Source organism: Anguilla anguilla, chromosome 4 (genome assembly GCF_013347855.1).
Source record: "Anguilla anguilla isolate fAngAng1 chromosome 4, fAngAng1.pri, whole genome shotgun sequence".
NCBI lineage: Eukaryota > Metazoa > Chordata > Actinopteri > Anguilliformes > Anguillidae > Anguilla > Anguilla anguilla.
The window spans coordinates 5,632,324-5,645,322 of record NC_049204.1 but is presented as its reverse complement, the minus strand read 5'-3'; the positions used below and the strand labels follow the sequence as shown (position 1 = coordinate 5,645,322).

General features: G+C 52.7%; 1 protein-coding gene across 1 annotated transcript in view; it reads left to right on the top strand.

The window, feature by feature from the left end:
- polrmt (polymerase (RNA) mitochondrial (DNA directed)) overlaps positions 1-11,093 on the top strand; it is a 45,805-nt gene extending 34,712 nt beyond the window's left edge. The window contains exons 14-18 of the mRNA XM_035413279.1: positions 2,876-3,066; positions 3,395-3,467; positions 5,383-5,474; positions 6,952-7,025; positions 10,733-11,093. Coding sequence (XP_035269170.1) covers positions 2,876-3,066; positions 3,395-3,467; positions 5,383-5,474; positions 6,952-7,025; positions 10,733-10,782 — 480 coding nt within the window. The 3' untranslated portion in view covers positions 10,783-11,093. The remainder of the gene's footprint in view (positions 1-2,875; positions 3,067-3,394; positions 3,468-5,382; positions 5,475-6,951; positions 7,026-10,732) is intronic.
- The last annotated feature ends 1,906 nt before the right edge of the window (positions 11,094-12,999 follow it).

Sequence of the window (12,999 nt, the reverse complement as noted above, 5' to 3'; positions counted from 1 at the left end):
ACCCCCCCATCCCTCCCCCCTGCAGCTCACCATCGATCATCTGCTGAGAACAGTGGGGTTATGCCCCCCCACACTCCCCCCCCCCCCCCCCCCCCCCCCCCCCCCCCACAACAACTCTCCAACCCCCCCACCGACTTTTGGAATCAGCGCAGCACACTGTTGGACCCACTGGGGAGCAGTAAACTCACAGCAGGGTCACCCAGCCGAACGGGGCCAGCAGCTTCTCCATTACAAAATCCGTCCGTTCAGAAAATTCATTCACAAATGCCCGTAACGTTCTGTGAGGGGGTTTTTATTTTTCCAGTCGGTATATTTAAAGTTTTTCTTCTAGCTCTGATTGACCGAATTTTAATTGTGTTGACCTCCAGCTCTGTGCTGGAGGCCCCAGCCGGCCGAACTCTGGGGCCCAAAAAACAGGACTCTGAACAGCGCAGACCTGGGTGAAGTCTGCGTTCGCAGAGCCAGCCACTTTAAGAGCTGCGGTGGGATCGAGAGGCTGGAGCACGGCTGGGTAGACTGTAAGGCTCTAAGTGCACCTCGAGGGAGGAAGCAGTGCTATTCTGGACCTTTGCACGTACCACCCCCCCCCTCCCCCGTCCCCCCCGACCTGCGCCACAAATATGGCACGGCTCGGACGGAATTCACCCCGACGGCTGACTGCTGTGGGGGGTGGGGGGAGCGAGGGAGAGTGAGGGAGAGAGGGAGAGAGGGAGGGAGGGCCCGGGACACAGAGCTGAGAGATGGACAGCTGTCCGTCACTGACAGACGGACTCGAGCCCAAGCCAACGTCGCCCCCGTGAGACGCCTCGGCCATCTCGCGCGCTGTCGGTCGATGTGCCAGGGGCGGGGCCTCCTCCAGGTCGTCCTCCGTGGCCTGCTGATTCTCCCCCGTTCTCCCTCCCTCCCTCCCTCCCTCCCTCCTTTTCTCCCTCCTCATATCCCCCCATCCCACCTACCCCCCCTCCCCTGTTCTCCCTCCCTCCTTCTCTCCCTCCTCCTATCCAGGGTGTCCTCCATGGCCTGCTGATCCTCCCCCGTTATCCCTCTCTCCCTCCCTCCCTCCCTCCTCCTATCCCCCCATCCCACCTACCCCCCCCTCCCCTGTTCTCCCTCCCTCCCTCCCTCCTTCTCTCCCTCCTCCTATCCAGGTTGTCCTCCATGGCCTGCTGATTCTCCCCCGTTCTCCTTCTCTCCCTCCCTCCCTCCCTGTCTTTCTCTCTCTCTCTCTCCCTCCCTCCGTCCCTCCTCCTATAACCCCCCCCCCTCGTTCCATTACTCAGAAGCAGAGCTTGGGTCTCGGAGCTTCTTGCAGAAGCGAGGTAATTAACAGCTCAAAAAGGCCTTATTAGAATTCCTAAATAAATGATGAAGCCCCCTAGCCGGTCTCCCCCTGGCCCCGCCATTTTCCCGGGACGTTTCCCATGAGCCTCCCCGGTCGGCGCTCCGTCGGCGAGGGGTATTAGTGATTCTGATCGACGGTTTGCTGCCGGGTACATTTTAAATATATGTTTTTTTTTTTTAATAGTAAAATGCCCGTCTGTGATGCCCCGCCCCCCTGCGGACTGTGGCCTGGGATTTTGTCGCCCCGCCTGTGTAAATGAAGGCGGGCCGCTCCATGTGTGACAGTGCATGGGGGGGGGGCGAATCCAACCCCATTTTCCTCTCTGTCCCCCCATTAAACCACAGCTCCCAGGGTGGATTTTGGGGGGGGGGGGGGGGGGGCAGGGACCCAGGCTAATGAGGATAACGTGCGCAGGCGGTAAAAGAACAGCGGCTTTTTTTTTGTTTTCGCTTTTCCGTTTGAGGTCGGCGGCCAATTATAGTTTTTAAAGCCCTTTCTGGTTTGATGCGTGCAGGCTGCCGCTGCGTAAGCCCAAAACATGATTTACCAGCCAGCGAAGATCAAACAACCGAAACCAGATGTACTACACTGTGTGATGCCACTGTAAGAAATACCTGCTCATCATTCAGAGCTGTTTGAACGGCTTCCTCTTTTTGTTTTGTCCTTAGCTGTTAATGGAATGTGATGTCCCTACATGGTGATTCATGGCCTCTGTGCAGTTGCACATGAAGCGAGAAATGGTGTCGGCAGCGGTGGGGTGGGGGGTTTAGGGAGTTTAGGGGGTGGGGGGTATTTAAATGAAAGAGTTCCGCAGAGCCGGCTGCTGGTGTAAGCACTTGTTAGTTCATTTTTAGGGCCACAGTTGTATGTGGGCCACACAATTTAGGTTTGTAACTTTTTTTTTTTTTACCAAAACATCAGTAGCCGCTGTAATCCTAGATCCAGCTCTGGAGCTACGATAACCCAACGCGCACCCAACCCAACGGTCTGTTTGTCCTCCTGTAGAGCTGGTTCTGGAGTTACGATAACCCAACGCGCACCCAACCCAACGGTCTGTCTGTCCTCCTGTAGAGCTGGTTCTGCAGTTATGATAACCCAACGCGCACCCAACACAACGGTCTGTCTGTCCTCCTGTAGAGTCAGTTCTGGAATTTCGATAACCCAACGCGCACCCAACCCAACGGTCTGTCTGTCCTCCTGTAGAGCTGGTTCTGGAGTTACGATAACCCAACGCGCATCCAACCCAACGGTCTGTCTGTCCTCCTGTAGAGCTGGTTCTGGAGTTATGATAACCCAACGCGCACCCAACCCAACGGTCTATCTGTCTTCCTGTAGAGCCGATTCTGCAGTTATGATAACCCAACGCGCACCCAACCCAACGGTCTGTCTGTCCTCCTGTAGAGCTGGTTCTGGAGCTACGATAACCCAACGCGCACCCAACCCAACAGTCTGTCTGTCCTTCTGTAGAGCTGCTTCTGGAGCTACGATAACCCAACGCGCACCCAACCCAACGGTCTGTCTGTCCTCCTGTAGAGCCGGTTCTGCAGTTATGATAACCCAACGCGCACCCAACCCAACGGTCTGTCTGTCCTCCTGAACGTCGTGTCGCCTCTCTCCCCTTGCAGGAGGCCGGACACGGTGAAGCAGAAGAACGCCTTTCCCCCGAACTTCATCCACTCCCTGGACTCCACCCACATGATGCTGACCGCACTGTACTGCTACAGGTACGCGGGAGAGGCCCCGCCCCTTCCCCTCTCACCTGCTCAGACCGTCTGCAGCCAGCCTGGGCACCTGAGAAACTCATTTTTATTGGGTTTTTTTTTTCAACGCTTTATTCAGTGATATCTTTCATAATACACATGTATTTTTAGAATAATTGTACACAATAAGTCAGTTCGTATATGTTTTTAAGAATCTTGACAAGAGCGAGAGCGTTATCTTAGCATTAATTAGAACAGGCATCATGTTTCCTGCTTCCTTCATAATGTTCCAGTCTCTCTTTCTCTCTCTGTCTCTCTCTCTCTCTCTCTCTCCGTTGTGCATGTGTTGCAGGGCGGGGCTGACCTTCGTCTCCGTCCACGACTGTTTCTGGACCCACGCCGTCACCGTGGACACCATGAACAAGGTGCGCTCGCCGTCGTTTGTTTGTTTGTTTTTATTCAGAAACCCCTCGGGCCGGGTGGACTGTTCTCCCTGGGTTGCTCGTGGGCAGGCGTGGCGTGTAGCACTGTTACACTCAAGCGTACCTGGGCCAGAGATCAAAGCAGCAGTGTACACTAAAGCACTCTTCACCTGCTGTGTGCTCATAAGAACTTAAGTGCATGTTCTCAGTGGCCAAAAGCTTGACACCAAAAAAAAACGAAACGGACGTACTCAGGGCTGAGTTTGTGAGCCCCTAGCCTGCACTGAAGTGACGTCCGTTTCTTCCCTGGTAAAAACTCACATGGGGCGGATGTTCCCCCTGTTCGGTCCGGCACGACGTGGTCAGCAGAACCTCTGTACCCCGGGGGGGGGAGGGGGGGGTCGCAGTGTTTTTTCGGCTCTCATCGACGCCTGACCGCTAACACCGCGCTTCACAGCTGTTACAAGCTGCTGATGCCTTACGCCTGATGATGTCATAACGGTTTGTTCTGAAATACGTAGTTTTACGTGCTGGCCTCTTCTGGGCTTGTCTCGGCTGTCAGTGAGACTAAAACCGAAGAGATTGGCTCAGGCTGAATGCAAAATGACCATGATGAAATTCGGGTAGATTACCCCGCGCTTAAGTGGGGAGCTCTGTTTCTCCCCCCCCCCCCCCCCGCCCCCGCGCTACATTGTGGCGGTATTGAATTGGTTTATTTGTAGCGGCGTTTGTTTCTCGTTAAGTCCGAATCGATACTTTTCGTCTTTTACGAGCAGACAAACGGGCTACAACAAAAAAAAAAAAAAAAAGAAAGGAAGAAAAGAAAAGAGAGAGGGAGGGAAAAAAAGACGGGATGAGGGGCCGCGCGCTGAGCATCTGGGTCAGCCCTTCCGACGCCGCGTGATGAAGTCAGTGATGAACGCCACGGCGTGTTAACCTTCCTGAACGTTAACAATTGGGTTTCTGCTCCGGGGAGGCGGTAAATTGTTCACACTGGCGGCCTGAAGTTAATGACCCAACTAGTCCCATTTCCCACAAGTCTCTCTGCCGGTTGTCTTTGTAATCTGCGCTTTTGTGACCCTGTCTGCTCTCCCGCCCCCCATCCCCCGCCCCCCGACGCCCCTGCCCCCTCCCACCTCCCTCTTCCCTGTGACACTCAGATTCCTCCCTTTCCTCCCTGACTTCCACGCAAGCAGGCGAAGCGACCCAGAGACCAGCCACAGATTCTGTAGTCTCTCCAGATGCTCTACTGGTGATTGTTTAGCGTGTGAAATGCACGTGTGATGTTGTCTGAAGACCTCTGCCAAATGACTGAAGGAGTTTTAACCAGCCCTGTTCCTGGAGATCTATCGTTCTGTAGGTTTTCACTCCAGCCCCAACAAGACACACCTCATCTAACAGCTAGAGATCTCGTTGAGCTGCTAATTAGTAGAGTCAGGTGTGCCAAATTAGGGTTGAAATGAAAACCCACAGGACGGTAGATCTCCAGGAACAGGGTTGGTTACCACTGGAGTAAATTGTGAATAAATCAATTTAACTCCGAGACAAGGCACAGATTCTTTAGACTCTCTAGATACTCTAGTGGTGGCTCCTTACCTGTGACATGCACACGTGTGAATTTTTTTGTGAAAACCTTTGTCAAATTGACTCGTTAATCTTTCAATTGCGAATACTTAATTAGTATTCTAAACATTGAAATTCTTCCCCCCTCCTCCCCTGTCTTGGAAACCCAAACATTGCAATGGGGGCAAATGGGGCCAAAGGCCAGTGTTCTGGTAATGGACATTGTGTACTGCGATGTAGCCCTGGAGCTGAGCATCTGGTTGGTCTCCGGAGTCTCTGGCGAAGGTCAGCGGAGGCGCCGGTGCGGAGTGTTGGGTAACAAGCGGGCGGCTGTGTCCCGCTCTTATTTTGACAGATTTGCCGGGAGCAGTTTGTGGCCCTGCATAGTCAGCCCATCATGAAGGACCTTTCCACCTTCCTGCTGAGGAAGTACGCCAGCGGAATGCCGTGAGTGCCCGCCTCGTCTGCTTCCACCTACAGCGCCGTCATGCAGTCCATCGTCACGCAGTCCATTATCACGCAGTCCATTGTCATGCAGTCCGTCGTCATGCAGTCCATCGTCACGCAGGGCATCGTCACGCAGTCCATTATCACGCAGTCCATTATCACGCAGTCCGTCGTCATGCAGTCCGTCGTCACGCAGTCCATTATCATGCAGTCCGTCGTCATGCAGGGCGTCGTCATGCAGTCCGTCGTCATGCAGTCCATTATCATGCAGTCCGTCGTCATGCAGGGCGTCGTCATGCAGTCCATCGATTTGCAGTCCATTGTCATGCAGTCTATCATCATGCAGTCCATCACCACACAAACCATCATCATGCAGTCCATTATCATGCAGTTCATCATCCTGCAGGCTATCGTCATGCAGGCCATCGTCACACAGGCTATTGTTATGCAGTCCAGCATCATGCAGTCCATTGTTATGCAATCTATTGTCATGCAGTCCATTGTTATGCAGTCCATCGTCTGCATTTTGCTCAGTCTGTGTGCCGCAGACATGCAGTACAGTGCCTGACTCTTTAGAGCACAAACTCCCTGTGGAATGGAACATGCAGCATTAACCCTTCGCTTGCCTGCTCTCTGCGTGAGCTGAAAAAGCCCTTTAAAAGGCTTGAGGGACATGGACTTCCTCTCAAGACTGACCCCTGACCTCTGACCCCTGACCCCATTTTCACCTGACACCTGACATCACATTTCAGTTTTTTTAGTTTTAAGCTATATTCTCCACATTGTCAAAGCAAGTATAGGTTATATGTGTGTATTATATATAACCTATTATAAACAATATGCACCGTGCGCATATATATATTGCATGAACATATAGAAAGAACATCAGCTATTTAACCTGCAAAGTCCTTACACAATGCGCAGCTTAGAGCTAAAGGATTTTATTGTGTTTTGTATTATTTGCACTAACTGTTTCTACAGTGGACTCTGAATTCGTTATGTGCGCCGTGCAGTCAGAGAAAACAGAAACACAGATCCGTGGTGGACCCGCGCTGCAGACGACCCCGCGACCTTCAGCGCCGCTGCCTCGTTAGGGTGTTCTGGGAAAAAGACGGGCAGCTATGCGCGCGTCGTTAAGAAAGCCGCGTTTCCGTTCTCGTGAATGACCCGCGATGCTGGCTGGTGCCCGGCCGCCGCTCTCCCGGAGCTGGGTCTGCTGGGTCTGCTGGGTCTGCTGGGTCTGCTGGGTCTGTTTGGTCTGTTTGGGTCTGTTTGCCGTAATTGGACCCCTAAGGCAGCCTCCCTCCTCCCCCCCCAGAGTCTCAGCCCAGCCATTATCGCTTCGCTCAGCTGATTCGGCTGTGCGCCAGTCCCCCCCTCCTCGCCACCCCCCCCCCCCACCCCCTCCCCAGTGCACCTGAGACCGCCAGGATTGAAGGGAAGGTTGGAAATCACGGTTTCATTATTTTTCTTCCAGAGGCACGCCGAGAAACAAGAAGTTCCTGGAGCACAGGAGACTGCTGCAGCTTCTCGCCAAAGTCCCCGAGACGGGTAGGTGTTCTTTCGGCCCGCTCCGGTGCCCGGTCTATGGTGCCCTGTGCCCGGTGCCTGGTGCCCGATGCCCTGGTGCCCTGTCCCTTGTGCCCTGTCCCTGGTGCCTGGTGTCCAGTTCCTGGTGCCCGATGCCCTGCTGCCCTGTGCCCGGTGCCTGGTGCCCGGTGCCCTGTCCCTTGTGCCCGGTACCTGGTGCCTGGTGTCCAGTTCCTGGTGCCCGATGCCCTGCTGCCCTGTGCCCGGTACCTGGTGCCCGGTGCCCTGTCCCTTGTGCCCGGTACCTGGTGCCTGGTGTCCAGTTCCTGGTGCCCGATGCCCTGGTGCCCTGGTGCCCTGTGCCCGGTGCCCGGTGCCTGGCGTTTCGGCAGGCTTTGGGGAAACTCATTACGACCCAAAGCCTTTGAAGTCACTTCAACCTTTGGTTGGCACGGTTCCCCGTGGATCTTTATTTACAGGCCTGCATCGGAGGCTTTGCCCCTTTTACACACCCGCCGCTGTCATTAATCACTCGCCAGGGGTATTTTAGCGCCACCCAGTGGATCGTTTGTTTGAGCCGACGATCGTTAGTCACGCTACGTCTCCATTCGATGGTGTAACCGAGGCGGGATCTGCATCGTGCTTCTGTCCCGCCTCTGTGTGACCCGTGCCAGGAAATAGACCTGCTGCAGGTTTTGTTAATAATGTCCTCAATACAGCCAGCACCGTTAGCCTCTATAGATTCATTCTTCCCGAATCAGGCTCAGTTAACTCTGGTTTACCTGCACTGTTCAGCATCCCTGCTCTCTGCATCACATTACATTACATTTATTTGGCCAGACGCTTTTTTCCAAAGTGACGTACACTAAGTGCATCCCCAAGGTCGTTCTGACCTTTGCGCACGTCCACTGACTGAACGGGGGGAGCGTACCGCTACCCTGTCCTACTTTTGGGAACGGTTTAATGGGGCTGAAGTAATAAAGCCGTGAGGGTGAATATAGCGCCAGTCGCGGTAGATCAGATGACATCCGCGCGTTCGGCAGGTTTCTGTTTCTGCGCGGATGATTTGGCGGTAATTGGGTTTCCGCTCGTTTTTAAATGAGTGCCCTGAATGGGGGGGGGGGGGGGGGGGGGGGCATTGGTATTTGGGCTGGAGTGGCAGAGCTAATGAAATGGGATTTCAGAGGGGGGCGGCGCGAGCTCGATGCCCTCTGCACGCCAGCCAGCTCAGTGATGCCATCCTGCTGCGTGCCCTCCTCCCACTGCTCTGCCAGGCGCCAACAGTCACCTTCAGAGAGTCTGTATGTCTGCCTGTGTGTCTGTCTGTATGTCTGCCTGTCTGTCTGTCTGCCTGTCTGTCTGTCTGCCTGCCTCTCTGCCTGACTGTCTCTCTGCCTGACTGTCTCTCTGCCTGACTGTCTCTCTGCCTGACTGTCTGTCTGCCTGTCTGTCTGTCTGTATGTCTGCCTGTGTGTCTGTCTGTATGTCTGCCTGCCTGCCTGTCTCTCTGCCTGCCTGTCTCTCTGCCTGACTGTCTCTCTGCCTGACTGTCTGTCTGCCTGTCTGTCTGTCTGTGTGTCTGTCTGTATGTCTGCCTGCCTGCCTGTCTCTCTGCCTGCCTGTCTCTCTGCCTGACTGTCTCTCTGCCTGACTGTCTGTCTGCCTGTCTGTCTGTCTGTATGTCTGCCTGTGTGTCTGTCTGTATGTCTGCCTGCCTGCCTGTCTCTCTGCCTGCCTGTCTCTCTGCCTGACTGTCTCTCTGCCTGACTGTCTGTCTGTCTGTATGTCTGCCTGTGTGTCTGTCTGTATGTCTGTCTGCCTGCCTGTCTCTCTGCCTGTCTGTCCATCAGTATCAGGGGAACACCATTTTATTAGTTTCACAATTCAGATGGGTAATGGCAAGACATTTTTCCCTTTTTTTTTTTTTTTTTTTACACTGACTTAGTGTGTGCGTGTGTGCGTGTGTGTATGTGTGTGTGTGTTTGTGTGTGAATTTCCTTCCCTGTCCCCCCCCCGTCCCCCGTCCAGAGTTGCCCCAAATACAAAAAATAATCAAAAAGAATAAAATCCCAATAAAGCCAAAGGATTATTTCCACTGTGGTTCTTTTCGTGGAGGGTGAGGAGGGATTTTGTATGTGCATGTGTGTTTTTGTGTGTCTGTGTGTGTGTGTGTGTGCTTGTACGCGTATGTGCCTGCGTCTGTGTGTGTGTTTGTGCGTGTGTGTGTGTATGTGCGTGTCTATGTGTGTGTGTCTGTCTGTGTCTGTGTTTGTGTGTGTGTGTGTGTGTATGTATGTGTTTCTGTGTGCACGAACGTGCCTGCGTGTGTGTCTGTTTGTGTTGGTGTGTGTGTGTGCATGTCTGTGTGTGTGTGTGTGTGAGAGAGTGTGTGAGTGTGTGCACATGTGTGCGTTTTACACACATACTGCATTTAAAAGGCTTCACTGCGTGAGGGCGTTTGAGGATACAGGGAGCTGAGTCGGCCGCGTTTGGGGCGCTCCTCTGGGTTCCTGTGGTCTCCACGGTGATCGAAGCCGTACACACACACACACACGCGCGCGCACGGCCTGTCGAGTGTGTGAAACGCTGGTCTGATGGGGGCAGGCCCGTCGTGAGAATCGCGTGGAGGGGGGAAAAGGCGCAAAAACCCACCACGGCTTCGACAGACTCAACTCGACTTCTACGGCGGGAGAAAAAAAACAAAACAGAAGAATCGCTGAAACGCCGGGTCCTTCTCACGGGTTTGCTTTACGGTCGGCGGCGGTACGAATGCGGTCTTTGCGCGTTACGCGCTGCTCCGCGCGGCGGGCGGCTTTAAAGCCCGATTTTTAAAGCGCCGTTGACAGATAGAGACGGTAACTACCGGTTTCCGCGCTCGCTGGTTTTTTTTTTTTCTACAATTGCTGGGTACGGGCGCTCTCGACAGGGTTCCCCCCCCAGCGGGGCAGACACACGCACGATCTGCTCCCGTGGGGCGTCGTGCAGGTGTGGGATGCAACGGGCTTCGCCGCGTTTTCGTTCTGTGGCGGTGAAACGCGATTCGCTCTGACACGGCTGAGGCGGGCGTGTCTCGGCACCTGGAGCGGGCGGATACTGTAGGTGTGTCTCTGGCGCTCCGAACGCTATGAGCCCTTTTCGGGTTTCCAGGCCTGTTTCTACTGCTTTTATCCTCCCAAGCCTAGACTTCACTGCGAAATTTGTCAGTACACAAAGGCGATCTTGTCTTTCTAATGTTTATTTATTTGTGTGTTCATCCTTTTGTTTGAACATGTATCAGTGAAGACGTTTGACCTCTCAAACAGTAGTGCCCCATGTAGGACTTGAACCTTTAATTCTGTGAAGACTGCATGTTTTGTGAAAAATGATGTGTGGTGTGTACCCAGGCTGTTTGAACAGTTTTAGGTATTTTTATTTTTTTGACATAACACAAGTGTATTGACAAAAACATGTTGCAGGGGAAATATTTTCAAAAATATGATTTATTTTTATTGAATGTCCCTTGTAGTGTAGGTTTCAGCACAGTATAATCTATGTGCTTCTTGAGATTGAAACCAGAGACTTCTGTCTGGGACTGAGAGGGAGAGAAGTGAAGCGGCAGGTCTCAGTGGGGTAGTACGGATGCATTTCAGAGCGATCGTAGTGTCTGCTGCGCTGCACTGCCGTCTGCTTGTTTTGTGCGTCGTGCCGCCCCGACAGAGATCCCTCATCTGCTTTCTGCTTGTCCTCAGGTGATTTCGATCTTCAGAAAGTGAAGGAATCCACGTACTTCTTCAGCTGAGGTGGAGCAGTCGCTGCAGACAAGACAAGAGGCATTGATCGCTTTGGATTGAGGGACTGACACAGCCCGGCCTTGTCTTCGGAAGCCATCGCTGGATCGAATCCCTGTCCTCCACAGTGCCGCGAGGATGGTGCTGTGGGCGGGGCCAGGGCTGTGGGCGGGGCTGGGGATGGAGAACTCTCAATGAGCCCATCTCTCTGAGGAGGAGGCTTTACACGGAAAGACCAGGTTAACTCTGGAAGCAAACTGGCCTCCGGCGGCCATCTTGGTTACTGTAGATGTTTTTTGCACTTGTGTGACTGCGTGTGTGTGCGTGCATCCATGTGTGCACGTGGGTGTGTGTGTGTTTGTGTGTGCGCGCATGCATGTCTGCACATGGGTGTGTGTGTTTGTGTGTGTGCGTGCGCACAACAGTGTGACTGTGTGCGTGCCCATGTTTGACTGTGTATGTGTGTGTGCACATTTGACTGTGTGTATGTGCGTGTGAGTGTGTAAGTGCACATGTTTGTGTGTGTGCGTGTACGTGTGTGAGTGTGTGCGCACAACAGTGTGACTGTGTGCGTGCCCATATTTGACTGTGTGTGTGCGTGTGCACACGTTTGACTGTGTGTGTTTGTGTGTGCGTGTGTGCACACGTTGGACTGTGTGTGTGTGTGTGTGTGTGTGTGTTTCTATGTCTCTCTCCACCTCTCTGCCCTGGAATGATAACCTCTCCCAGACTGCGGGGGTAGAGATGCTGGGCGGGGAACAGCAGTTCGGCTCAGCAGGGACCGGGGGGGGGGGGGGGGGGGGGGGGGGCAGGCACTCTCATCGCTCAATCCCAGTCTCTAACGCCATGGCGATTAGCCACACGGTCCCGGCTTTCATCGATTTGGGGGAACCCGGGAAGAGGCGGCCATTTTGACATTTGAGCCGGGACCTGATTCGTGGTCCTTCTGAGGTTTCCAGAGGAGACAGCCGGTCTACGCACGCTGTGCAGAACGGGCTGGCCATCGCCAGCGGCCGCCCTTTGAACGCGATGCGCTTCCGGTGAGGCTGTCTCAGGTGTGTTTTTCTTTTTTCTGTTTTCCCCATTCAATGAGCCAACTAGCCATTTCAGAAAATAATAAATATTCTTAATCTACATTGTATTGGAGTAATAAGAGCAGTTACATACGTTTACTCGCTAAATTGTGCTGGAAAAATTCATGTGGTACACAGTAGCTGGAACATTCTCTGAACCTAGAATTTCCACTTTCAGAACCTTCCGTTCTTCGCCTCTTGTACATCATAAATAAACACGAAACATCTTAAATCATACATGCTTTAATAAGATTTTGGCTATTTGAAGTTCAAGTGAGTTAATGCATTTATATTTCAAGTCCATACATGCATTGTGTACCTCTGGTGGAATGGGGCAGATTTCCTTTGCGGTAATTTAGCTACTGAAAAGCTGCAGGTTGTCAGGCTTCCTCATGTGCGACGAGGCTGAATAAACTGCAAAAATAAATTAACGGTCATGGGTTCAAATGATCTGCATGTGTTTGTGGACACACGATACGATATGGTCCACGTGCCGATTTGAGGAACATCTGATCAATGGGTCATTGTTAGCGTCGGCCATCCGATTATAATCTGTATTGTCAACAGTAAAGGGAATAACACACTTTACATGTGTGAAATACTGTACAATGCTATACAATTTTGCCAATGAGAAACCACATGATAAGGGCGCCTTCATGATGGATACATTCAAAAATAGTAGCCTAGCCATTTATTGTTATTTTCAAAATTGAAGAAGCTAACTGTCATAATGGATTGTCCTATACGATTATTTCTGTGTCGGTATGTTCATTTTTGATGGACAAAATCAAGTGAGATAGCATTAGCTGGATAGCTTAGTGCTAAGCTACTTGCCTGATTTCAGTTTAAAGGTAGACTACTTTCTCAGTCACTGAGGTGATGGTGACTGTTAGACAGAACTGGCATGTTGGCACACCTGACACCTCGACCGGACGTTAATGGCTCGAACTGACCGAACAGCGCGTATAGGCGCCATTGTCCTTGGAAACGGAGGGATGGGTTGTTGCTCAACAAAAGGGGAAAAAAAGGTACGCTCGATGAACATTGTGTCCCTCGAAGCGGTGTGTGTCCCCCTCTGGAACAGTCACACACACATCGGACCCGTGGCTGGATTTGATGTGTTCCGCTGTTCCTAAATTTAAGCGAGAGAGACGG